Genomic DNA, 26,006 nt, shown 5'->3' with positions numbered 1-26,006 from the left:
ATATTTTGTGTATTTTTCTTTTTTAAGTTTCTGCTTCAAATAGACACTTAAACTCAAATTAGTAAAAAAACAAACCTCCAAAGTTTATTTTCCAGCCATATAGTGTTTAAACTACAGACAAAACTAAATCATGTCAATAAACTTTAAAATTATACACAAACATGTATGATTTGAACTGGAGACATAGTAAAAATATATTTATTCGGTTGTCATTTAATTTCACTTTACTTCACTTTTGTTCATGTTTTTTATTCCTGTTATTTTTTATGAATTTTCTTGGATGCTGCTGCCCTCTTCTGGCTGGAACTGGACCCGGTATTTCTGAGGAAAAGAAAGAAAAGAAAGAAAAAAAACTGTTAAAAACAGCTTAACAACCGCTAAATTGTGCAAACCTCCACATTTGCTCAGTGCAATCTCATATAAAGAGATAAAAAAAAGAAACTGGTGCACTTACTTTGGTTTCTCTGTTGTTTCTGGATGAAGTATGACCACCTCCTCTTCCTCGCTGTCTGATATCTCGACTACATCCACTGTGGGACGTAGATTTCAATGTTTATATAAACCGTTTAAGCAACTTTTTAAGTTAACAAAAGATACAAAAAAAATAAACAAATGACCTTTTCTAGTGTCCACTTTTTCCTCCTCAATCTTCATAACTTCTTCCACTTTCTCTTCTCCATTGCTCTCTTCATCATCATCATCATCATCATCATCATCATCATCCTCCTCCTCCTCCAAGCCCCAGCTGTTTTGTAGACCCTGCCCCACCTGCCCCACACCTGGGACTGGCACCACCGGTGAGGGCACCCTGGTGTTTTGAGTTAAGGAGTCAAATTTTAAATCAGAAATTTAAAAAAGTAAAAAAAAATTTTAAAAAATTAAAAAAAAAAAAAAAAATAGAGCTCAGATCAACATACGTCGAAGTTGGGGCTTCGGTTTTCTGGACGATGGCACTCGCCGTTTCAGTCACATCTGTCATCTCCACCGCCGTGTCGTCCATTTTCAGAGCCGTGATTCGCTCCTGAGGCATGGACTCGGCAAAGCCACACCTGCCGCCTGCCTTCCTGGAAAATTTAAAACACAACTCATTAATTCAGCTTCTGAAGTGAAGTCAAATTTGTTTCACACGACTTTTATTTTCAAACGAGAAAAGAAAACAAGTTTGTAACCGCTCACCTGGCAGTCTTGTCGTTCAACAGCGCTTTGTTGATGAGCTCTGTGATCTCCGACACCTTGACGCTGGCTATTTTACTGCATCTGATGACCTTCGAAAACAGAGACCGATATGAAAATAAGCTCCTGATGGTATTTATTCAGCTATAGGATAATTAATCGAGTAACCTTGCTTGTGCCGAACTCGAGCTACTTTTGTCCTGAAGATATCATCTTAAACATAACTGACAGCAACCTTGGAGGCCGGCTCACCTGCTCCTTAAGCAGCATGATGCCCCCGCTGGACTGGATGGAGCAGATTTCTCTGTGTTTGTTCATGGCGATCATCAGCAGGCCGTCCATCACGCGCTCCTCCCGCTCGCACGGGTCCACCAGGAGATACGTCCTGTGACAGTTAAACTGTTTATTACACTTTAAGAATGTCTCGGTTAGCATTAGTAAGTGCAGAGCAAATTACTTTTGTCATGTGACCTGCTGATTGTGTCTTAAATTTACTTTAAGCAGCTACAAAACACTGGTGGAGTCGCCAGCTGATACAGATGCAAACACTGCGTGCTGCCGCCTGCCGACAGCCTCGCCTGTTACGGTGTTTACTGCTCGGAAGCAGGGGACTGCTCGGTCTGCACTTCGGTCTGCACGGTCTACACAGCTCGTAGATACGAAGGGAGAGAGAAATAGCGCCAAGCGATTGTGAGGTCTGACTTTTTCTGGATGAACGATTTTGTGATGGAAATGTATCACTCTTTTGAACGCATATTGTTTTGAGAAGCAAGTCGCTTTATTTTTTAAACTCCAGCCAACTAGCCGGACTACTTTTATCAACGCCAAAACTCGGCTGGAACTCGGCTCACAGGACGCAGCAGGGGGTAAGAAAATGTTCATAAATAATATTGCTAGTATGGGGTGTCATACAGCTTTGTGTCAAAAGAGGCGAACTATCCCTTTAATTCAACCCATATTCAGTACGAACTGAGAAAACTATTGAATATTGACTGGTGGAAACCCACCAACCAGCTAAACTCTGCAGTCTATGACACAATCATGGAGAAAAATGATGAAATCTCATGGAAACCGTTGCCTGTATGCAAAACAAAAATTAAACAAGAAAACATTGAATGCTTCTTCAAAGACACATAATTGTAACAGCACCTCAGTGATAAACAGATACATCAATCATTTACAAAACAAAAATATCAACAGAAGTGCTGGTTTTCTGTAGAAAAAGCACAATCCTGGAGTCAGTGACCATTACAGTCACACCTGCCAACCTGCAGGAGCACCACCTTCGGCCAAACTCACGAATCTCAATTCAAACTGTGTACCCTGAACTCAAGAATTGAACCGTTAGCTCTTAGATTACTAAAACCCAGTAATCTTAGACCCAAGATTAGGAATCTAATGACTGGAAATGATCGCGCCATGTCCACTTTAATCATTTCCAACACACGGCCCATTAGCTTTCTCAGCTAAAAAATAACAATGAACAGACAAGCTAGCAATTGCTCTCTTAATCCTCAACTTCCCTTCCTATTTACCTTTGACCAAGAGTTCAAAGATTCCTAATCAATAAGCACACCTCCAAAGGGAGGAAGAGGAATCTAGGAAATATCAAGGTGAAACGAGCTTAATTAGCAGCTCCCGCCACACAGCCAAATTGTTTGTTTCTTTGTACGCAAAAGGGTGAAAGTGGCCTTCTTCATCTCCTTCTTCAGCCGGATGCTTTCTGACTTCAGCACAGAACAACAACTAAAACTCAGAGGGTGTCAGCCGCTGTGAAGTCAACGTGCGTCCAGGCTCGCAGGTCTGCAACGTGGAGCTTTCATTCAAGCGCACATAATTACCCTTGTTGGAAGAAGGCGAAGCTGACACTGATGGGCATGTGGTAGATGCTCAGAGGAATCGGGTCTCTCTCCTCTGGACTGTACTGAGGAGATAAACACAACATTACAACCGGCGCGCCGTGTAAGAGGAAGCTGAGCTAGGCACACGCCCCGACTCACCACTGTGACTTCCTCTCCCTGGATGCCGACGTCAGGGCGTCTGAAGTGGCACAGAGCGGTGATGGCGGCAATGCTGGCGGCATCCATCAGGTTCCCGTCATTGTTTAGCATGTGGACATCCACTCTGATCTGCCACACCTGATCTCCCACACAAACACACACAGATTATCGTCAGAGTGGATATAAAGCTCCCGTCTGTCTCTCTGTCGCGTTGCAGGTGTGTGCTGGTCACCTTTTCCCCGGACGCCACACAAAGCGACTCTGTGTCAATGCACTTGGAGTTTCTCAGGCATCTCTCCAGCTGCCTGTTCAGCTTCACGGACACCTCCGACTGTCTGGGAACAGACGACAACTTTATGATATGAAAAGAAACACCACAGTGAACAAGAAGGACTAAAAAGCACACCATGTGTCGGGTCTGTTAGCAGGGTCGGCCTCACCTTCCCTGCTCGAACGCCGGCGAGGCCATGGGCGACAGCTCGATGTTGAAGAACATGATCCCCTCATTCGGGCGATTCTCTTTCGGCGCCACCAGCTCACAGGACACCTGGGCCATGACCCTGAGGAGAGGACTGAGCTGCATCACACGGGCGGTGCTTTCTTTCATTAATCTGCTCTGAAGTGAACCAAATTTAAAGCTGAAGGGCGGGAATGCTGCATTAAATAGGTAATGTCGTTTAAGGAAAGATATTCTCTCACTGGGACGCTGCTTGCGAGGCCTTGTTTCTGATTGCGCCTGCTAGAAAAAGAACGAGTAGACGGCGGAGTCAACACCACAACTATAACAGTGTAAAAGATTCACTTTACTGTCATTTCTCTGAGTATTTGCACATCCAGAGGGAAACAAAATGCTGGTTCTCATCAGCAATAAATGTAAAATATACCAACAACACAGGCAAATAATACAAGTATCAAAAATACAACTGAGATCAAATCCTCTGCTTCAAACTGTTTTCTTCGGATCATTAATTATCTTTATTGTCAGTAAATGGTGTTATCAATGTCATGGGTTCTAATCGCCTCTGTTCCATAAGCTAATTCATGGTGTAGGAACTACTTTTCCTCTGAAATCACCCAGGCTACCACTGATCCACCTCCGAAAACACATCCACATCCTCTTTAACAACCGCCAGGAAATCAGCAAACTAATGCTGACAAACACCAAAGAATGGATGAAATTTGTTCATAAAAAGAAGATAGCTCTCTTGCCTTCCTAAGATTTTGTGAAGCCACTCTATCTTGGTTTTCTTTTTCCTCCTCTGTGCACCGAACAGCAGTAAAGCAGCTGATCAAAATGATCCATTTTGGTGCCTGGGTGCAGCCGGAGTGTAGCGCGCACTCACCGTTTACAGGATATTATTGTTCTGCGTTGTGGATGCTCACATCGTTACTGTTCTCAGTGTGGACTACCTATAACCCTCTGCAAATGAAAGTCATTGTTATGGAGGAGAATCGGGCTTTAAAGAGGAACTCCGGGGCATTTGAAGCGCAATCCCATTGCTAGAGGTTGTCAAATACTGACAGTAGGACACAGACTGGTGCAAATCTGCGCTCCCTGTGCGGAGATCGCGCTGTTTGCGCAGCCTGTCATGCTAGACAATTACGTGGTGGCCAAAGGGCAAGTGCTAAACCTTCCACGTAAAACAACAACTTGCACACTGCAGAAACGTCACACCACTTTATAAACCATCCGACAATAAAGTCACAAGCCTTACCATCAAAACCATATGCATGGTTCTCACATTACTGGCATGGGGACGTTACAAAACAACTTTATAAACAGCATGTCACTTACCGGTTGTTGGTATGCGCGCGCATGTGAAAGCCCAAAAGAGTCAATGGACGATACTCACATATACAAAGCAATTATTTTCTCTAGAAAAACTGCGTTCAAGTATTTAAAACATTACAACAATATTACTGGGCATGTATTGTTGTTATCTAAGAACCATGCACATGGTTTTGATGGTAAGGCTTGTGACTTTATTGTCGGATGGTTTATAAAGTGGTGTGATGTTTCTGCAGTGTGCAAGTTGTTGTTTTACGTGGAAGGTTTAGCACTTGCCCCTTAGCCACCACGTATTAGCCTCGCATGACAGGCTGAGCGAACAGCGCTATCTCCACACAGGGAGCGCAGATTTGCACCTCTCTGTGTCCTACTATCAGTATTTGACAACCTCTAGCAATGGAAATGCGCTTCAAATGCCCTGGAGTTCCCCTTTAATCACAGACGTTTGTGAGCACTGAGGGCGCAGCTATCACCTCAGTGAGGGTTGTGTAGCTTAACACATGTTCACTGCAACTCATTTGTATTTCTTTGTGCTTTTGTAACCGTTTCTGATTAGAGTAAAGCTGGCTAATCATCATCTGTCAGTTTGAAGCAAACTTTAACTCAAAACTGCAAACATCTGCTCTGGTCTGTGGGCTGAATCACAGGCAATCCTGCATCGATCAGTCATAACATTATGACCGCCCGCCTAACACAGAGTGTTATTGATCATTTGGACCCCTGGTTATGGGGGGGGGTGGTCTTCGTCTCAGACCACCTCTGAATGTGGTCAAACTGACCATCCACCTGTAGAGCTGTTCATTACTGATCGGATCAGCTGGCACCATGGGCGTCTTACCCGTGGGGGATGGGGGTGTTTCGACACCCCCACTTTTACAGCAAGATGATTTCATCCCCCTCACATTTTCCAAAAGTAAACCTGTTTGCTCCATGGATGGATTATATTAACGGTTTGCCCACCCTCGTAGTGCACCAACATACACATACAAAATGGAGCGCACCTCAACCCCCTTACGCTGCACGAAAAGGCATCGGTCAAACTGAACGGACATTCACCCAATCACAGACTGTTGTCCGCGACTCGGCCGCTGGTCCGGGAAATTTGATATTACGTCAGAGACAAACTATATTGTGAGTCGGCCTTTTGAATTTTCAATGAGCAAATAAAGTTTTCACAAATCATAAAATGTGTTTTAAAGACTCTTTAGAATATCCATCCAGATTTGAGCAGTCTAATTATTGTAGTTTCCATACAGGACCTAGTTTAGTGTGATGAGAATACAAAAAAAAAAAAAGCAGTAAAATGGCCCTGTTTTGCATTTTCACAAATAGGAAAAAGGTTTCCACAAATCCCAAACAAGATTTTAATGAATCTATAGCCTCTTTCGAGTAATTCCATCCTGATTTGAGCAGTGTAACTATTGTAGTTTCCATACAGGACCTAGTTTAGGGCGATCAAAATGCAAAAAAATGCAGTGAAATGGCCCTTTATGCCCATCCATTTAATTCGCGAATCGGATGCCAACTTCAGCGTCGTGTCTCTGGGCTTGATGTGGCGCTCATGTGCCACCCCTGGAACACCCCCACATTTAAAATCACTGCTCCACCCCTGGCTGGCACGCATGTTAATACCAGGTGCAAACAGCTTCTACTGGATCACTTAAGCTGTCATTAAACCACAGATTTACATTGATTTAGCCTCTTATCACTATTTTGTGACACAACTTAAAGGTGAATGGTTACCGTATCAACGTAACACATATAAAACAACTTTGTGAATAGTCCGTCATGTTTTCTGACACACTGCAAATGTTTTGAATACATTTGGCCACAGACTCACCTGGTCTGTCCCAGATCCACAAAACAGCATCCATAGTCAGTCCCAAAAGTGATCTTAATCTTCCTGTAGTCGTAAGTCTGCCGTCCATCGATCCGCTGCAGGAGGAGTGGATGAAAGAGCTCAGACATCTCTTCTCACAGAGCAGGAAAACACAATCCAAATCAAAGATCTAATATAATAAATATCTGTTTGGGTGAACTATGACACAAGGAAAAACTCCTTGTGGAAAGGAATTAAAGACGTACAAAAAGGCAAAGAAATCTGTACGCCACAGTTGATACGGTGTTGAAAAAAGACTGTCAACACACTGCTGGTGGTGTTTGGTGTGTTCGAGGGCAACTTAAACTGAGTGTGGACAGTAAGACGACCACCAGCTGCCAGCAGCGTGCAAACGTTACAGTTTACTAATGTGAGTGAGGCCAAAACAGCGGCTGATCTCATGGGAATACCGGAGAAAAACATCATGAAGGATGAAAAGAAAGTAACAATGTGACTTTCTTTCCAGTAACAGTACAGTGGCTCTTCAAGTAAGCCACAACTTTCCAACTGGAAATGAGAATTGTAGTGTTAGGGGTCACAAGCTGAGGTGGAAGAAGAAGAGGAGACACAAAACGGAGAGCTGGAGATGAGGAAGTGGGTTCCAGGTGCAACAAGGGATGAAGTCAGTTTTGATCCACAAAGTGGAAAAACAAACACTTGTGCCTTTGCATTTTTGTTGCACTGACTATTTTTTTGTTAATAATTTGTATGAGAAATAATCCTGAAACGCTAAGAACACGCAAGCAGACATACAAAAACACTCCGAAGGTTTATTTTTTCTGGAGAAAGCATCATACGCACCTTTTTCTCTTCGATGGCTTTCAGCAGGAAGTCCCTCTCGCAGTTGGACAGCGGCGTGTCCTTCATTCTGCTGTTTTTTGCTGCTTGTAGTTTTATTTAAATGATTTAAGTCACCGCTCAACAACCATGCGGACACTATCAATGTTTACCCATATGCGAGTCGCGCATGCGCCGCTGCGCACAACTTACGGCACTTCTTGGAGCCTGTTTCGGTTTAAACGCTGCGAATACTTTTTTGTGTTCATAACTATCTGTTTGGGATACTCTCTCTGGATGTTGCTCAATAAAGGGTGTTAAGAAGGGGAAAAAATGATGACGAATTGATCTTAATCATCACACGACACGAAGGAACACTGGGAAATCACCGCTGACTGTATTCATGAGTAAATTATTGGAAAGTACGCAGTGAAATTTCAGTGCTGTAGCAGCAAAACTCCACCAACAGCGGGCCTTAACACAAAATATAATTATTTTACAAACTAATTTGCTCTGTTCTCTCAGATTTCCGGTTTAGGCAGCTATTAAACTGAAAACAACACATCTGTATGCCTACAACGACCAAACTGGAGTTGATGCCAGTTTACGACAACTGGAAGCGCTCGAGCGACTCATGCTACATTTGATTTCAACTCGGAATTCGGAGTTACAAATTACCGTTGCTGCGCTGAGCAGATTCGAGTGTGTCAAAAGGCATGCTATGTTGCCTTCTTATTTTATGGATCACTCAGACTTTACCGGGTAAAGAAATTAAGTTGTAAGAGTTGCCTTTCCCCTTATCAATCACTGAAGAAAAAAAATATTCAACGGAGTGACTCTTCTCTTCATGATTTTGCTGGCACCTGAAGGCATCATTCACGTTCCGCATCTGCACGCAGTGCGCATGCGCCTCACCAAAAACTGCCCTGCAGCACTATTCAACCTCGCACCGTTATCCGGGCCAAGCTGTCACTTACGGTCCATCCTTCCCAGCCGATAACCGTTCTCTACAACCAGTTCCTCAGTGAGACTCAAAGCGGACCAACCGCACAAGATTCCTACGTTGTTTTTGCTTGAGAAGCAGTTTTAAAGGAAGGCTTTTCCCCCTACAGTTACAACAAGGCGCAAGGTTTGTGTGTGCGCTCTCCGAATATCTACATCCCACCCTGCGTGTTATCGCTGCTAAGCTAGCAAGCTAGCAGTTGCTATCCATTCATTTCTGCTGGCCATTAAATATTTCGATCACAGTTTACTTAGAATATCATTTATGCAGCCTGTGTTTTTAATTTCAGGGCATGTTTCATCGGTGAACGCAATGTATCAGCCCTTTTGGTTGTTAGATAAGCTGTTGTTATGCTAACGTCTGCCATTTGTGACTGGCGCGCGTCCTGCTACAATAGCTAGCATTAGCCAGCGGAGCAGGTGCTGCGGACTGAGCCATTCATCTGAGAGTTTGGGCATTGCAGTGCTCGGTGGCAGCCATGTTAACTTCACAACCCTGTCCTATGACCTTTATTTTACTTCATTTTACAGTGCCTATACTTATGTCATATTAAGGTTCGGTTTTTAAAGCGTTTTAGAACAAAAATAGAGCTTTTACGGCTGTTTAACAGCAGCAGCCTGAGGCTGATGAGTGATGTTGCCCCATGAAATGGACTGTGTTTACAAGAAGGACAGAAACTTGAATTTCTGTAGTGTAATAAATTTGAGGGGTGTCCTGTTTGTCTTTTGTACAGCTCGTATTGTGGGTAAAATGAACTACAATTTGCTCGTTAGCTCATATTTGTCTTGTCATGATGAGCTTGTCATAATGGTTGTGGGGTCAAGATGAATGTGATGGTAGTGACGGCTGTGCAAGCAATTCAACAAAAAGAAATGGACATTGTTGAGTCCTGTCTTGGATGTGTTTTATGAGGAAATTACATAAAGCTGATGCACAGAAAGGACAAAATTAAATTAGGGGTATCAGAGAGCCATGTTCCTTTCTGACATGCAGTGTATTATTGTTCTTACAGATGAGGACAGTCACTCAGTGGATTTGAGTCAACCAAAAGGAACTGGTTTGGTTTTAGTTCGTACTCCACATGACTAGTTCCCAGGGAACCAAAGCATTTCCACAGCAGCACTGGTTCCACTCTCCATTCAGCTGGGTTACATTTGAGCTGTCACAGTTTTAAAAACCCTAAACGTGATCTGCAATGGTAACAACTCTGTCCTAAGAGGAATAGCTTGGTAGTCATCGCTGTTTTTTATTTTTTTTATTCACAGTTAAAAGATCTGAATGAGAAAAGGTGATTGGAAGCAGTATAAAAAAGTCCACTACTGCACCACAATCTTGATACTCTTGCCTGAGGCGGTTTTTGCCTGTTTCAAAGGAGACTTTATGCACATTAGGACACTTTTGGACACATTTATGGTCGAAGCCGGCACACAGTAAACTCGTGTGACTGACCAGCGTCTTCGCAGATATGATGTAACATCTGTGACACATTTTCTCATCTGTTCCCACCATTTGACTCTTGTTGACTCGCTGTCTCTGTCGTTCATTCATGTCAGTTCACCCCAGAAGATTTAACACGTGATCTCATTGAAGTGAATAGAGGGGGCGGGGGTGGGGCGGGGGCGGGGGAAACAACAATAACAGTGTCCAGCATATGTTATTTATAAGGATAGAACATTTTTACATATGATTTCAAGCTGTTAGTAAGTCTAATCTCGCCTGTCTGGATTTTTAAATATTATTTACATTCACAATAAAAATGCAGATAGATGAGCAACATTTTGACTCTTTTCATGATAAGATTAATGCGTTTTTGTGCTGTGTGATCAGCATGTTGTTTATCACGTACGCTTGATATTCTGTTGTTAGCAGATGGAACACCATCGGTGTGTAAATTAAAGTTAACCAGGATCTGAGTAACACATGCTGCTGTGCTGTCTACGGTGATGCTTTTCATTTCCTGCATCTTCTAACAAAGACGGGCTGATCAATAGGAAGCTGTTGATGCTTTTGTTAGACATATTGAGCCCTTTACGGTTTCAAATACATGTTCATTTCGAGCTGTGAGGAAAACTAGAAGGCTAGATTTGTAGGGATGCATAAGGAGATAGAGGCAGATTTACAAAAGTCAGATGTTTCTGGAGTAGAAAAGGTGCATTTTTTTAATGTTTAACTTCAGGCTCGTGACTAAAGTGTGACATTAGGATGAGATGTGATGACACAGTTTGCATGTGATGTGCTCTAATATGACCTCCATTTCTTTGCTCTTTCTTCATCTCGCACACACCTTCCCTCCATCACTTAATACACTTGTGTTCTCTATTTATATCACTGACTCGACGCACACAGTCGCTCTCCATAAATAAAACCTATCTCAAACTCACCTGCCTCTTCTTTCCATGCCACTCGCCCCCCCTCCTCACCCTGCTTCTCTTTGTTTATCTCAACATACGCTCACCACTCCCGTTCCTACCCCACGCCTTAGATGAAGTTGGGCGGAGGCTGGACGTGGCGCCTGCTGCTCCTGTCCTCGCTGGCCGTGGCAGCCGTGGCGGCCCAAGAGCAGCACTTAGAGGCTGACGTTTCAGACGTGGACGACGAAATGGGCTTGGACGAGGAGGAATTACAAGTTCTGATGGCAGAGGATGAGGAAGAGGAGGAAGCAACAGTGCTGGACGAAGAGCAGTCTGATGAGACGGATGAAAAGGAAGCTGAGAGGACTGGAAGTGATGCCAACATCTCCTTTCAGGTCAGAAACGGGTCTTGCATCGAGTGCGCATGTTGAGGTAAAGCTTACAACAATCTGATATCTTTTCATGTTTCCCAGGTAACGTACAAAACTCCCGTTCCCACCGGAGACGTGTACCTCGCGGAGACGTTTGATGACGGCTCACTGGACAGGTATTGCTCGAGAAAAGTGCTTCAAAGAATAAACATACAAAAGGATTGTGTTCATGTGTGTGAGAGGGAGCTTTGTGATGTTGATCCCTGCAGATGGCAGACGTCAAAAACAACGAAGGAGGACGCGGATGAGGACATCGCCAAATATGACGGTTAGTTGCAGCTGTTCGTCTCATCCAGATGTGTGTTGTCTTAACTCCACACAGAGACACTTATCTCCTCGAAGAGTCAAACTTTTGTTGTTAGGACCATCAAAATGAAATTTTCGGACTTAATTATTTGCGTTTTGACGTCCATCCAACCCCTGTGTGACGGTAGGAAAGTGGGCTGTGGAGCAGCTGAAGGAGAACAAGGTTCCAGGCGACCAGGGCCTGGTGCTGAAGTCCCGGGCCAAACATCACGCCATTGCTGCAATGCTGGACAAACCCTTTGTCTTCGAGGATGAACCTCTAGTCGTTCAGTACGTTAACACGAGCGCAGACTCTTTCTTTACTTCTTTTTCACGTCAGAGAAATTGTTGAAAATGTTTTGGTTGTCTTCTGGTTGTAGGTATGAGGTGAATTTCCAGGATGGCATTGACTGCGGTGGAGCATACATCAAACTGCTCTCAGACACTGGCAGTCTGAATCCGGTTGGTTCACTGTTCATCTGCTGCAGAGATTTTTTAAGCCTGACTTCTTCTTTTGTCCTCCACTTGTCCAGTTTCCTCAAATGTTTTAAGGACACACTGCACACCATGCTGAGATATGCCAAGTTTTCAGCTAACAGCTCTTTGGGAATCACCTTGTTGCTGCAGAAATCCTATTTTCTGTCAGTCAAACTGTGTTATCTTTGCTGTTTTTCATAGATGCAACTAAAGAAATGGGAACAAATGATGTGTCTCTGTGACAGGCTGCGAGTAACCCAGTTCAACTGTTTTTAAGCTTACAGAAAACTAACTAAGACCCTCAGGAATCAGAACGCCTGTCACTCAGGATGAAGACTTTTGCACAGTGCTGTATTGTTATAGTTTAAACATAATGCTTCAGTTTGCCCCTCTGTTGTCAGCTTATTGACTTGGTCACTTGGTTTATAGATATTTCAGACCAATCAGCACCTTTTACATTGTTTTTTAATCTATTCTTCTTGTAATTTATTACCCTTTAAAGGCTCATAATCACCGGCTGCTCTCTCTGATCATTTTACATGTAAATTCTGCAGAAATTACTGCCCTGTAGTTGTATACAACTTAAAAATGAAGAGATTTTTGTCAAATGCCACAGTGGGAATTCCACATAGGTGGAATCCTTCAGCTCAGGAGGAAGAGTGGTCATCTGCCAATCAGGTGACTGATTCATCCAAAGTGTCCTTTGGGTATCTGTTCGGTAAAGGGGAAAAAAGCCCTTCATAGCCAGTAGTGTAGGTCTGCACATGTTGACTGCAGGAAAAGAAGAGCACCCATTTTCATTGACACCTGTCAATGGAAATGTGAAAACTGCTGTAGAGACACCTTCGTGTCACGCGTGCTGAAGAACTTTGGAAAGATTGTGTTGACACTTCCAGACTGCAAACTTCCTCATCGTATCCCGTCATCTCCCGCTCTGCACCGCAGGAGCAGTTCCACGACCGCACACCCTACACCATCATGTTTGGACCCGACAAGTGCGGCGAGGACTACAAGCTGCACTTCATCTTCCGCCACAAGAACCCTCTGAACAAAGACGTGGAGGAGAAGCACGCCAAGAGGGCCGACGTCGACCTGAAGAAGTTCTACACCGACAAGAAAACTCACCTCTACACGTTGGGTATGTAGCTAAAAGAAGAAAAATGTCTGCTCCGCGATCTTTGACGTACTTTATTCACTTTTTTCTGCCGTCAGTTCTGAACCCGGACAACAGCTACGAGTTGTTCATCGATCAGTCGAGCGTGAGCCGCGGCAGCCTGCTGAATGACGTGGTGCCTCCTGTCAACCCACCCAAGGAGATAGACGACCCAAATGACTCCAAGCCGGAAGACTGGGATGAGAGGGCCAAGATTCCCGACCCAGAGGCTGTGAAGCCTGCTGACTGGTGACTATAACATCCTTATAAGTCGTTAAGATGTTCAACCCTTCATCTCTACCGAGGAGGAACTACATAAAAAGAGCAGTTACATTATTCTGCTGATATTTTAGTCTCAGATTTCAGTGGAAAATCAGTGTTTGATCTATGTGTGTTTTCAAGGGATGAGGATGCACCTGCAAAGATTGAGGACCCTGATGCATTGAAACCAGAGGACTGGCTGGATGATGAACCAGAATTTGTTCCTGACCCTAATGCTGAGAAACCGGAGGACTGGTAAAGAGATTCATACTCAGCAGCCTGGGAGCTGTGTTATTTAAACAGCGGAACGATGCCTGAAAGCTCATCGCTGCGTGTCGATCTGTGTGTGCAGGGACGAGGAGATGGATGGAGAGTGGGAGGCCCCGCAGGTTCCTAACCCAGCATGCGAGACGGCCCCTGGCTGTGGAAGGTGGAAGCGCCCCATGATCAACAACCCTCAGTACAAGGGCAAATGGAAAGCCCCTCTGGTGGACAATCCTAACTATCAGGTAACGGCTGATTTCTAGCTTTGGTGGAACGCTTGTCCCGGCAGCAGCATAGCTTCCACTGGTTGTGTTTGTTTCGTCTTACACTTCAGCTCCATGTTCACCATGACAATCAGTGTTAACAACACCGTAACACCCCTTCCAGTGCAGCTTGAGGCTCTTCTCATTTAACCCTCTGGGTTCCAGGGAAAATAGATCATTTTTTGACTACTTTTGATTTTTACCTTTTTATATTTCACCTAAAAAACTGTTCGCCATGCTTTGCACATATGTGGCTTTACAGTTATTTTGTTCATTTTGACATACAGCATTAACACTTTTGACCTGAAATCGCACAAGAAAACATCAAATCTGAGTCGGAGAAAGTTAGATTTCTTTTACTGGGAAAACCACAGCGAGCACTTTCCTTCTAATAGCCCGTTTTTACAGTGACGGCATTATTCAGGAAAAAGCTTGGTGTGAATTATATGTCATGAGTCTGTTTTTTCTTGGTCTATCAACACAATTTAAAAACCGGTTTAAAGTTTGAAGTCTGCACTTTCTACACAGGTTGGAATGGCGACTGCATCTTGCTGCTTCATCATCTTAAATCGGTCATATGTTTTGATTCCAGAGGTTTAACCCTGTCCTCTCGTTCTTTGTCCCAAGGGAGTCTGGAAGCCACGCAAGATCAACAACCCAGACTATTTTGAGGACCTGCAGCCATTCAGGATGATGCCGTTCAAGGGTCTGGGACTAGAACTGTGGTCCATGACCTCGGATATCTACTTTGACAACTTCATTATCACCTCACACAAGGAGGTGGCCGACCGCTGGGCCTCTGACAGCTGGGGGCTGAAGAAACTGGTGGCCAGTGCTAACGAGGTCAGTCTGCCGCCTTGTGACGGCTGCAGGAAGGTTAAATAGGCACATGTAATGTCCCACAGCGCCATGATGTTTCTTTTTTTTTTTTTTTACCTTTTTATCTCAACAGCCGGGGATTTTTGCCCAGCTGATGATGGCGGCAGAGGAGCGACCGTGGCTTTGGGTGATCTACATCCTGACAGTAGGCCTGCCCATTGGACTGGGAGTGCTCTTCTGCTGGCCAAAGGTACCAAGAACCGTCTCATTTATACTGTCCACGCTGATCATATGCATGATTTAAGTCCTGAACCTGACCGAAACTGCTCTCTCTGCTCTGTGTTCCAGAAATCTGATGATGACTATGTGTACAAAAAGACGGATCTTCCCAAGACTGTTATAGAAGAGGAGGAAGAGGAAGAGGAGGAGGAAGAAGAGGAAGTGGAAGCGGCAGCTGTAGCAGAAGAAGACAGAGCAGCCGAGGCCTCAGAGGCAGCACCAGCTGCAGGTGTGACACTCCTCCGCTGATGCTGTACTGACCAGAGTGTCTTAGCTACAGCGTTTCTGAACACTGTCACCACCATGTCTTTTCTTTTCTTCTTCTTCTAAAGCAACAGAAGAGGGTGAGGTGGAGGACAGTGGTGCAGGAGGGGACCATCTAGATGAGGATGATGAAGATGAGGAGGAGGAAGAAGAAGATGAAGAAGAGGAGGAGGAAGAGGAAGAAGAAGGAGAAGGAGAGGAGGAGGAAAGCAAAGTTCCAGAGAGAACAGTAGAAGAAAAGGTTGGTGTCACCAATTTTTAGTTAGTTGGTGTTAGAGATCCAGCAACAGCTTTGATGAATGTGTTCTTACCCAAATTAGGTCACATGATCACATCTAACATGCAGACAGTGGTTCACATTATGTTCACAGTAACTTTACAGCTGTATGTACATGTCATTGTTGGTTAAAGTCACAAAGCTCGACCACTGATCAGACTAATTTCTGCTGATTAAATGCACTCAGCGATGGCTTAACTTTCTCCATCTTTGTACCACAATTATGAGCTCGGATCAGTTAAGGAACCTGGAGTAGTTGAGCAGATTTACTTAGAAACGTCTATGTTTCATTACCAACATTTCTGTTTTAGTTGGAGTTGGATGACAATAATTTGAAAGGTCAGACTCCACCGCTGGACACGTATTTTCTCATATTAACTAACCTGGAAATGCTAATTTTGCTAGCAGTGGGTGACTTTGCCGCTTGTATGTGACCAGTGTTACATGGAGTATTGAGCCCACGGATAACCACCACCCAGCTCTGCTTTACAGAAACCTGTAGCTCGTTAACTTGTTCTTCTGGTTGTTCCCCTCTTTGATTTTAAAAATCAGATGTTTCCACTGATTGGCTCAAAGCAAATAAACCAGGCTGCGAAGTGTCACCAGAGGGTGGCAGATTATGTTGGATTTCTCCTGGTTATAAATCAGTAGAAGAAGCAGTTGTCCTAACCGCTAACAAAGGGATGTTAGATTTTCACAGTTCACCTGTTCTTCTTCACATCGTCTAAATGTTAATCAGAAATGGTAATGGAGACCTTGCTGGTTGCTGTAATCTTGTCCACGAAGACCTACAATATGGCATTGGTTCATTCATCCATCCTTCCTCCGACCCTGACTGGATGGGAATACTCCTTCCCTGCTTCTCAGGCCCTTTGATCTTAAAAGAAATGAGCAGAGTCTTGTTTTTTGTTTTTTTTGTGTTAAAACGCATTAAATTAAATTCTGTCCCACAGCTGAAAGACGACAGAGACGGCGCCGAAGAGGGCAACAAACAAGCTGTGAGGAAGAGGAGGGTACGGAAAGACTGAGGAGGCAAATCCCTCCTCTGCTGTCTTCTTTCTCCCCCGATGAGAAGGAGGTGGAACATCTGTTGCTGCTCCCTCCTCCCTGAGTGGAGCAGCAGGACTTTCTTCCAACCCAACTGGTAGCCTGCAGTCACCTGGCTGCCCCATCCACGTCTCCTCCATCACAGAGCTACACCCACCCAGGTTTGCAGTCTTACAGACCACATATCCTGTATCCTGCCCCCTTGTGTTTCCTCCTCCTCCTCCTGTGTGGAGATGAATGCATTTAGCTCTCCACCCTCCTCCATCTCAAGCCTCCACGCTTTCCTCAGCCTTCTTTTCTGTTCTAGATATGGTTGCTGTTAAAATGCCTGTCGGCCCGCGTCTTCTACTTCGTGTCTGTCCTCTCTCTGAACATAGCCATCGCAGATTTTCCCCGTCTTTGTCCCGTCGTTGGCGGCTGCAGAGAGCGTCCACGCCGTCTGCTCCACTTCCTCTAATCTTTTTTACGGCATATCACCGGGGGGCCACATCTCAGAAGTTTAATTCTCATGTCCTTGTATTGACGAACAGGGTTGAGGACACGGTTTCAGGACAAAGTTCCTGTCTTGTTTGAAATTGTTTGGCTTTTGAGAACGGGAGGACTGAAGGAGATGTTGCTGCACTGTGAGCAGAAAACTCACCTCAGCTTCTAAACAAAATGGATTCTTCTGTTTAGATTTAAGGTAGTTTGTAACAAGCATCAGTTACTTTTTTGTGTTTTTTTTTTTTTTTTTTTTACTGTTTTAGCAAGTTGACAGTTAGCACTTCTAACCCTATTTATTGCTTTTTATTGTTTTGTTTGTTTATGCCAGTATGAATAAATGAATATTGCAGTGTTTGGACAGACTTGAGGCAATTCTCTTGACACATACACCACTGATGTGCTTACTTCAAGCTGAGGTCTGAATTGTTTTTTTTAAGAAATGACATAGTTTGCGTGCTTGCAGCAGAAGTAGGTACTTTTTCTTGCCTTGGCCGTCAGTTGTGAGGCAGAATAACGTGGGTTTCTGCAGCTGGATATGAAACACGCCTCATTCAGTCAGTACAAAGCAGTTCTTTCCCCACAAATGTCCAGATAAGCAGGAGTTTGTTGCCTGAGAAAGACATTAACGCAAATTAGTTGTTTTTTTTATTGCCGTCTCAAGCTTTTTGTAGTTCACCCTCCTGCCAGATGCTGGCAGATATCCCTGTTTACATTTGTTTGCAAATTGTACATGGCTCTTGGAAATAAAGTTATTTAATACAAAAAGACTTGGACCCAAAGTTTGATCAAAGCAGACACATTATCTGTGTTTTATTGGAACAAAAGTACTTAAAGGTGTAGAGTATCTACACACACGAGATGAGTTTCTATCATCATGTGTGCAGAAAGGGCAGTAAGCATGCCTGAGAAATCATGAAATACCACAGTACAGCTGTTGAAAATATCAAAATAACCTCAATAAATTACAACAAAGTATTCGTAGCCTTGGTTAAAGTGGCTGGTTCATCCCTTGTTAAACGGCGTTAAATTCTATCTTTGTTTTGATCTTAAGCTTTTTGTTGAAACGTGGTTTTTTTTCACTGCCTCCTCATCCCTTTCCTCCGAGGCTGCGGCCATCTTGGACACACCCTCCGTACTGCTGCACACTGTGGGTGTCGGCACTCTGACGGTTAAAGCCATTTTCTGGCAGGCGATGAACTCCAGGCCGGAAAGACTGGATCAATACCACTCAAGGCCTCTTTACTGCTTTTGTTCTTGCATTTAAGGGGAAGCCATCTGTTACAGGAGCAGGGAAGCAGATGTAGTAAACTAAGGTGCGTCTTTGCCACAGTTCTGCTCCTGCAGACACCAACACTGAAAGTTCATTCTCTTTTAAATCAACCGCTTGTAAGAAGAACATGACTACAGTGCTAGTTTATTTTTAGTGTATGTGCTTTTACTAGGATCCACCGACTATTGCTAAATAGTTCTCAGTAACTTTATACAGTCTGCAATTCACTGATTAACTTACATTTCATTAGATCTAATAATCTGCCAAACAAACACTTTAGATATTACTTAAACATGCCATCCAAGTACATTTTTCATTTTCTGTAACACTGTTCAGTTTTACCAGCTTTTAAGTGACGAAATCCAGTCATAAGAGGAGATTTGAGACCAGCCAAAGACGCAGATCAGTCTGCCACACAGAGTACTTTACAAAAATAAACCGGTGCCTATCATGAAGGTGCTTTTGGGTCAGAATGTAAAGTCGAAATGTTGGGGAGTCCACAGGAAGTCAGAGGTGTCCTCAAAGAGAAAAACAACCAGCTGAGAATTATTTTACAAACATTACTCTGATGGAGAAACTTGGATTTAAACGACCCGTAGCCACTAAACACACTTCTGTTTTTGCATTGGTGGTTAAAGGTTGACGAGAGGAGGACTGAGGGCCAAATTAACCTAACATCTACTTCAGAGCTGACTGGATGGGTGACAAAATCAGTTTTAGTTAGTTTTTTTTCTTTATATTTACACTGTTAGTTCTGACTCGGGTTAGCGGTTACAGGAAACTCCCAGTTTGGCAGAGAAAGCAAACCCATCTCCGTGTCTCCGCGGTGGGTTTCCTCTCCCGGCTGCCTGGCCCCAGACTTCAGGTTTCCTTTGAGAACGGCTCACTTCCGCTTGCCCTTGGTGTCGGTGGTCTGGAAGACACTCGAAGCCGACATGAGATTCTCGATGTACTGCCCTAGGACCTGATTCTCTGATTTTAACTTCAAGTTCTCCTCTTTGACTGCGTCGACTCGCGCCGACAGATCTGTAACACGACAGAGAAGAAGAGGCTCAAACACACAACTCGGAAGCATTAAAACAAATATCTGCTTGCCCCGTTTGGGGATTTTATCTCATAAATGTTGCACCAGAAACCTGAACGCTCGAAAACAATAGTTTTTTCCCCTCTGGGCTAATTAAAAGATGGATGCAAACTGTGTTGTATATTTTCACTGAGTTTGATTCTCAAATAACTGCAATAAGATGACTTTTAGACCAGTGGAATGTTCAAATGTTGTCTTTTAGAGGGTTTTTGGACCCTGTAAAGCTTTTTATATAACGTGTTAAGTTATCCCATTTCCAAAAAAGTTGGGACACTTGGTTAAATTAAAACAGAAATTTTGTTTTTTAGCAGCAGCACGTCTTATAAAAGTTTGTCTGGGGCAACAAAAGGCTGGAAAAGCGAGCGACACAGAAGGAAACAACACGAGGAACATCTAATCGGGGCGACTGGCAGCAGATCCGTAACATGATTGGATATAAAAACAGCACCTCAAAGAGGCAACCAGCCATAAAATGCAGGTTAAAGCTCTATCTGGCAAAGAAGAAGCCAGATGTGAACATGATCCAGAAACAATGCCGTCTTCTCTGGACCAAAGCTTATTTAAAATGGACCAAGACAAAGTGGAAAGCTGTTCTGTGGTCTTTTAGGAACTAAAGAAGAGAGGGTTCATCCAGCTTGTTATCAGCTCTCAGTTTAAAAGCCCGCATCTCTGATGCTATGAGGGGGGCATTAGTGACTGGAACAGGTAACCTGCACATCTGGAAAGGCTCCATCAATGCTGAAAGGTGCATACAGGTCTTAGAGCAACATTGCTCCCTTCCAGACGACGTCAACAGCTTGGAATACAGGAGAAACCACAGATTTTAATTCTAACAACGGAGATCTTGCTAAGCAGAACCATAATGATGGTCATCAACCTGAGGCCTGAGCTACGAAGCAGGATAAGCGGCTTAGTGAGCGACCTTAAGGTTCAGCTCTGAATTTTCAGTATCAGTGGTGCATCATCATGGCAGCTCACGGAGAAGATGAAAGATCACGTAGACGAGTAGAAGTATTGAAACATATAAAAACACCTGTGAGATGACCGACTAAACTGTTTTGACTCTCACCGAGAAGCAGAAATTCCTCTAAAGCCTCGTTTATGCCGGTTTTGAAAGAATTGGAACTAATATTCATCATTTTAACTCATTATTTCTTAGAATCATCACTACATTATAAAATATTCCATCTTGGGAAGCCTTTTTGTTTAGCATTTAAGAGACTTTAGTTGGTACAAAGAGCATTTAAAAGAGCCACCGCTGCATCTGACGGAATAACACTGAGGTTGCTGGATGTTTTTCCAGGTGCTTTCTTGAAAAGAAGAAGATTAAAAGGTGCAGAAATGTGTAAGTGGCCGCAGGGTAAAGCAACAAAGCCTTTTCTTTTTATCTGTGATCAGTAGTCGGTGTGTCTGTGCATTAAGAGGAGAGGCTCTGCTGCTCTGGAGAGGATTGAATTAATTTTTTTTTTACCTTCCAGTGTGTGCTGAAGTTCCAAAACTTGATTTATCAACCTCGTCTTCTCCTCCATCTCCACCTGGTTCTCCATGTCTCCTGAAGTGCACACAACAAATGTTGCTGTTTACGCATCACAACATCTCCGGGTTAAAACCTGCACAGATCTCGTGTGAGAATACGCACCATCTATGTCGCAGTTCATGATGAAAAGCTCTTCCTCCTGTTTAGTATACAGGGCTGCAGATCCACCGTCTGCTGAAAGGGAAAAGGGACAACAACTGTGAATCTTTTAAAGACATTTCTTAGTGAGAACAGCATGCTGTAAGATGGTGGTTCTGCTAAATATGCAGGCAGAGACTCCTGTAAGTGTACACTGCTTGTATGAGAGAAGGTGGTGTGTCAGATCAGAAAACACGGGATAGCTTTATTTGAAGAGGATGTAAAAGAAACTGATCAAGCTGAAACTGAAGCCTTTCCACGTCAGTCTGTCAAAAACCATCGAAATTACGGTAAAAAGCGGTGGCTGTGTAAACAGTTCAGATGCCTCTGTGTGGGTGATAGTAATGGGAGCAGATAACCGCACCCAGCCTGTGAGGTGATGCGGGGATGCTGCCCGCTGCTGACCAGCTGGAGAACCAACTGCCGCTGTCTACTTACTAATATGATATGAAACCGCCACAATTTAACAAGCGAGGATCGCCAAGCCAAGCAGAGCCACACCGTTACCGCTTACAACATCATCTCCCAGCCAAAATAAATAATTTGTCGTCAACCGTGTCCGATATTGGGAGTGTGTACGTTAGCATTTTTTAAGCTAACCAGCTGAGCGACTAGCTACGCTTACTAAGAAGAGGCAGGCTTAACAATTTAGAACCAAACGCGAAGCATTTTCCCCTTAGAAATATGAACTATCTTGACAGTCAAGTCTTTTGGAAGCGACTATCTTAAAAAAATACATCTAACGTGTCGTCGTACAAGGGAAGCAGAGGAGCTCACTGCTACAAGCTAATTTATGCTACTAGCTAGCTTTAGCTTAAAGTGAAATTCCCATTTTCAAAAGCATACCGAGATTTTTTTCCCTCTGAAGGTTTTAAGAAACGACAGAACGCATCGTTTACATACCTATAGTAAAAAGGGCTTCCTGTAAACAGACTACTGTGCTGCTGCGGAGGATGATGATGATGATGACAGATGAACTTCATCAATCGACATCGTCATCAGTCTGCGCACTTCACCTCAGCGACCGACAGGGGGAGCAACACCCAGTACATTCAGGTACACTGAAACACTCACTGCAGCCCTGTACATACAGGCGGTCGTGCAGCAACAGCAGCTGGAGATGAAAACCTATTAATTTAGCCCCATCAGACCTCTGTGTTTTAGTTTTGTTCTGTTTTGTTGTTTATTGCATATTGCCCATCTGGCTGTATGTATGATGCAGTGTTTGCCGGCTGCCGTGCAGATTATTAGTCAATGTGTTGTATCCCTGCAGCTTCTGCGTCTCTGCTCGCTGTTTGTTGGCCAATACAGACCCTGAGGATGCTGCCGTCACCAGCAGCAATCTGTGGCCAGTCTATTCAATCTTTTGCTCAGTATAAAGGCTTTCTGAGTTTTTTTTTTTTTTTTTTTTTTTTTACCATAACAGAACAATCAGTGTAATCTTTAGAAATCTGAGTGGGTTAAATGACATTTAGATATCCACTACCTGCATTTTCCTTGGACTACAGCCAGTGGGTTTCCAGATTGCAAATACTTTCAGGTACAGAAAATAAAAACCCTAACGTAGAACCTCATTCCCACAGAAGTAAACACACCTGTGTTGACTGACAGACAAAGTTGTGATCATTTAAAAACTAATCTGAATACGACTGTATTTGTAATGAGTCTAATTTTGATGAAAATCAATATGAAATGACAGGTCCTGAGCTCAGAGATAACTGAAAAAAGCATCAAAATGCAACCGGTAAACTAACGGTTCTCTAACTAAGAGGATCAGAAAAACGGCGCAATCACAACAAATTAATCTAAAACGTGTAAAAGGGTGATATCTACATCTTAGCGGGGTTTGTTGTTTTGAGATGAAGAGACAAGCTCGTTTTAACCTTAATTTGATCTACAACGACTGGAAGTATCATCATATTAAGTCATATTAATTTAACTTTCATGGTAGAAATGCAAAAACAGAAGAGTCTGCAGCTTTGCCCCTTTAATGAAAAGTCTGTGCTGCAACACTGGGTTGGCCGAGCCTTTTCTGTCGCTGCCCCCAGCCTCTGGAATAAGCTCCCCCCAGCCTCTGGAATAAGCTCCCCCCAGCCTCTGGAATAAGCTCCCCGTCGAGCTGCGTCTTATTTCTGACCTGGGCCTCTTCAAATCTTGATTCTTCCATTTTGTTATATTTTATTGCTTTCACTGTTGTTTTATTGTTTTTATTTGTTTTTACTTATTCTTCTCTTTATTTATTACCTGCTGTAAAGCACTTTGGTACATCGTAACGATTGTCTGTAAAGGGCTGTATAAATAAAGTGCATTTACATTTACATTCTCCCGCCGGTGTTTTCTCCATTGAAAAGGACACAGAAGAAGTCCCGACAGCTTGATTTTAAGTCAAAGTCTCTGAGTATATTCTGTGTGCATTTCTCAGCGGATTTGCGCGTATTGATACTTGTACAGTATTTACTTAGTCCTGTTTTATAATCACAAAACACATAGAAATGTCACTGTAATCAATACTCGACCTTTACACGCTGTGGCTCACGAGTAAATGCCTGGAGGGCCTCAAATTCATTTTCACAACTTTCTGTTTGCTTGGGGTCAGACATTCGTAATAAAGCAACGTTCTGTTTGCTCGCTCTGGTTGTATGTAAAGATTTGACACATCTGATAAAGCAAAACTTGATAACTTATGGCGAACGTGTCTCAAAACAAGCTGAAATACTCTCAATATTCTGGATTCCCCGGCTCTAAATTAACGGGATTTAAAATATTTGAGAAATTATTAGGGAAAATTTGCATAACTAAAGATATTTTGGATTTAATCCAGTAGGCTTATGTGAAACATCAACGCCTGCTTTAGTTTGAACTCTTCTCACATTGCTCAGTTTTCCACAGTAGTTTGGTGTTTTCTCAGGAAAGCCTCGTGTCTGGTTTATTTCTCTGTTGGATGTTAGAGAGGAACAAATGTCCCTGGCTGCTCCAGAAGCACAATGCCTCCTACATCTTCCTCGAAATGCTTGTCTCGCCTTCCTGCACTCGGTCTGTTTTTAAATAAGGTTGTACTGAGTTTAGTATCCCATGAACTGAGTTTGGTTCCTTGTTAAATCCATAGTAGAATAAAGTTCTTCTCCTCTTAATGACCGAGCTCTGTCGTATCTTAAAGATCTCATAGCTGGATATTTTCCCAACAGAGCACTTTGCTCTCAGACTGCAGGTTTAACTTGTGGTTCCCAGAGTTTCTAAAAGCAGAATGGGAGGCAGAGCCTTCAGTTATCAGGCCCCTCTCTGTGGAACCAGCTGCCAGTTTGGGTTCAGGAACCTTCTCTAACTTTAAGATTAAGCTTCAAACTTTCCTTTTTGATAAAGCTTATAGTTAGGGATGGCTCCCATGATGCACCTCTGCTCTCTTTACTCCTCATTAACATACGACATGACTGTTGCTATGGTGCTTGTTGTCCCCTCTTTCCTGTCCTCCCAACCCCCAGCCGGCTGAGGCAGATGGCCGCCCTTCCTGGTTCTGGTTCTGCTGGAGGTTTCTTCCTTTTTAAAGGGCTCAGGATGGGGGGATTTAATCTAAGACACTTTGATGCAATCTGTTCTGTTTTTTTTTTTAATTGACTCTGTGTAAAGAATTGGACTAATTTGGAATTTAATTTGATTGGATTGTGATTTTATTACAAATAATTAGACTAATTGGTTTGAATTGGAGTGTATCTTTGAAGTGCCTTGTGTCTCACTGAAATACACAGTGAAGGTAGATCAAGGGTTGTGGTGCGATCTTAAATTTGGATTGAAAAAAAAACTATTAAGTCTATGTGAATGAAAGCGAAAAGCATCTATAGGCACATAAGGAGCCACACCTGAGTGCTGGCACAGCACAACACACCTGCATAACAACTCTGCTGTTGCAAAGCTTTGTTTCTGCCCTGCTGACCTTTGCCCAGTTCTAACATCGGCTTCAGCTGTCTGCACATTCACACCTAACATTCGAGGAGCACAGTAATCAAAAAGGCGGACGACACTGAAGCGATTATGAAAACATTTCAAGAAGTGGGATTAGAGCCTTGCCTTCAGAGGTTTCCTTCCTTTCACGTGTTGAGATTTTGTCCAACTGGTAGGACTCCGGTTTCAAGTTAATCAGCTGCAGGTTATAAGATTCTGTGCTGGTGTTTGTTTTGCACTCTTTAAGTTAAACGGGAAGAAGCAAACTTAAGAGCAGCTGCTGTACCTGTGTCGTCTGCTAAAGAGATGGTAGTAAACGTGCCATCATCCTCGTCCACCTCTGCCTCCAGGGCCGGAGTCTCTTTGTCGCCCTCCAGCTTGGACTCCTTGTTGTTTTTATCTCAAAAAGTCACTCATTATGGTCGGATATTTCCATCGTTTGTCGCTCTGTTTCTTTGCTTTTGCTGCCTCTGTACGTCTCCTTTTCCTTCGGCCCTGTCTGCTCACGCACCTGCTGTTTCAGCCATTCGCTTACCTGCTCTACCTGACTGACGGCTCGGGTTACATAGCTGTCATTGGAATGGGTCACCATGGCAACCTCTGGTGTAAAAAAAAAAAAGAAAAAAAGCAAAAGACAGACAAGCCCAAAGGAAAACTACCAGGGGTCAAAGTTTAAACTCAAGTCAGCTCTTGTGAAATTGGACCATAAAGATGGCCCTTATATACACACTTACTTGACATTAAGAGTGATGCTGCTGGAGGTTAT

The 26,006-nt window shown here is 43.4% G+C and overlaps 3 protein-coding genes across 6 annotated transcripts; 1 reads left to right on the top strand and 2 right to left on the bottom strand.

Moving 5' to 3' along the window:
• Positions 1–58: 58 nt before the first annotated feature.
• On the bottom strand, positions 59–8,210 carry exosc9 (exosome component 9). The gene is made up of 12 exons (XM_075463501.1): positions 7,643–8,210; positions 6,803–6,897; positions 3,614–3,733; positions 3,406–3,508; positions 3,174–3,311; positions 3,015–3,097; positions 1,426–1,558; positions 1,177–1,265; positions 918–1,064; positions 618–808; positions 455–530; positions 59–321 (listed from the first exon to the last, which is right to left on the bottom strand). The coding sequence occupies exons 1-12, from the start codon at positions 7,706–7,708 to the stop codon at positions 258–260; spliced, it is 1,305 nt and encodes a 434-aa protein (XP_075319616.1). The 5' UTR covers positions 7,709–8,210; the 3' UTR covers positions 59–257.
• Positions 8,211–8,526: 316 nt separating this feature from the next.
• clgn (calmegin) lies at positions 8,527–18,042 on the top strand. Its single transcript, XM_075463500.1, has 15 exons — positions 8,527–8,747; positions 11,104–11,367; positions 11,446–11,519; positions 11,613–11,671; positions 11,838–11,979; positions 12,069–12,150; positions 13,111–13,303; positions 13,378–13,567; positions 13,721–13,834; positions 13,932–14,088; positions 14,734–14,949; positions 15,059–15,175; positions 15,274–15,433; positions 15,537–15,709; positions 16,699–18,042. Exons 2-15 carry the CDS (start codon positions 11,104–11,106, stop codon positions 16,771–16,773), a joined length of 2,016 nt encoding a protein of 671 aa, XP_075319615.1. The 5' UTR covers positions 8,527–8,747; the 3' UTR covers positions 16,774–18,042.
• A 13-nt stretch (positions 18,043–18,055) lies between these two features.
• scoca (short coiled-coil protein a) lies at positions 18,056–25,802 on the bottom strand. 4 transcript variants are annotated; one of them, XM_075463503.1, is made up of 4 exons: positions 25,527–25,802; positions 21,269–21,340; positions 21,101–21,181; positions 18,056–19,571 (listed from the first exon to the last, which is right to left on the bottom strand). In XM_075463503.1, the coding sequence occupies exons 2-4, from the start codon at positions 21,285–21,287 to the stop codon at positions 19,429–19,431; spliced, it is 243 nt and encodes an 80-aa protein (XP_075319618.1). In that variant the 5' UTR covers positions 21,288–21,340; positions 25,527–25,802; the 3' UTR covers positions 18,056–19,428. The 4 variants fall into 4 exon arrangements, with proteins under 4 accessions (XP_075319618.1, XP_075319620.1, XP_075319617.1 ...); XM_075463505.1 differs by having other exon boundaries at positions 21,269–21,337; XM_075463502.1 differs by lacking the exon at positions 25,527–25,802 and adding an exon at positions 22,208–22,338.
• Between the last annotated feature and the right edge of the window lie 204 nt (positions 25,803–26,006).

Source organism: Odontesthes bonariensis, chromosome 4 (assembly GCF_027942865.1).
Source record: "Odontesthes bonariensis isolate fOdoBon6 chromosome 4, fOdoBon6.hap1, whole genome shotgun sequence".
NCBI classification, from domain to species: Eukaryota; Metazoa; Chordata; class Actinopteri; order Atheriniformes; family Atherinopsidae; genus Odontesthes; species Odontesthes bonariensis.
The sequence above is the reverse complement of the archived record's forward strand: the minus strand, read 5'-3'. Positions and strand labels throughout refer to the sequence as shown.

Coding starts and splice junctions, on each gene's coding strand:
- scoca (XM_075463503.1), bottom strand. Junction 19,572..21,100: donor ACTTCAGCACACACTGGAAG/GTAAAAAAAAAA, acceptor GTCGTGTTACAG/ATCTGTCGGCGCGAGTCGAC.
- clgn (XM_075463500.1), top strand. CDS start 11,104: ATGAAGTTGGGCGGAGGCTGGACGTGGCGCCTGCTGCTCCTGTCCTCG. Junction 13,835..13,931: donor GCTGAGAAACCGGAGGACTG/GTAAAGAGATTC, acceptor CTGTGTGTGCAG/GGACGAGGAGATGGATGGAG. Junction 15,176..15,273: donor TGCTCTTCTGCTGGCCAAAG/GTACCAAGAACC, acceptor TCTGTGTTCCAG/AAATCTGATGATGACTATGT.
- exosc9 (XM_075463501.1), bottom strand. CDS start 7,708: ATGAAGGACACGCCGCTGTCCAACTGCGAGAGGGACTTCCTGCTGAAA. Junction 3,509..3,613: donor CCGGCGTTCGAGCAGGGAAG/GTGAGGCCGACC, acceptor GTCTGTTCCCAG/ACAGTCGGAGGTGTCCGTGA. Junction 531..617: donor AAAAGTGGACACTAGAAAAG/GTCATTTGTTTA, acceptor TACGTCCCACAG/TGGATGTAGTCGAGATATCA.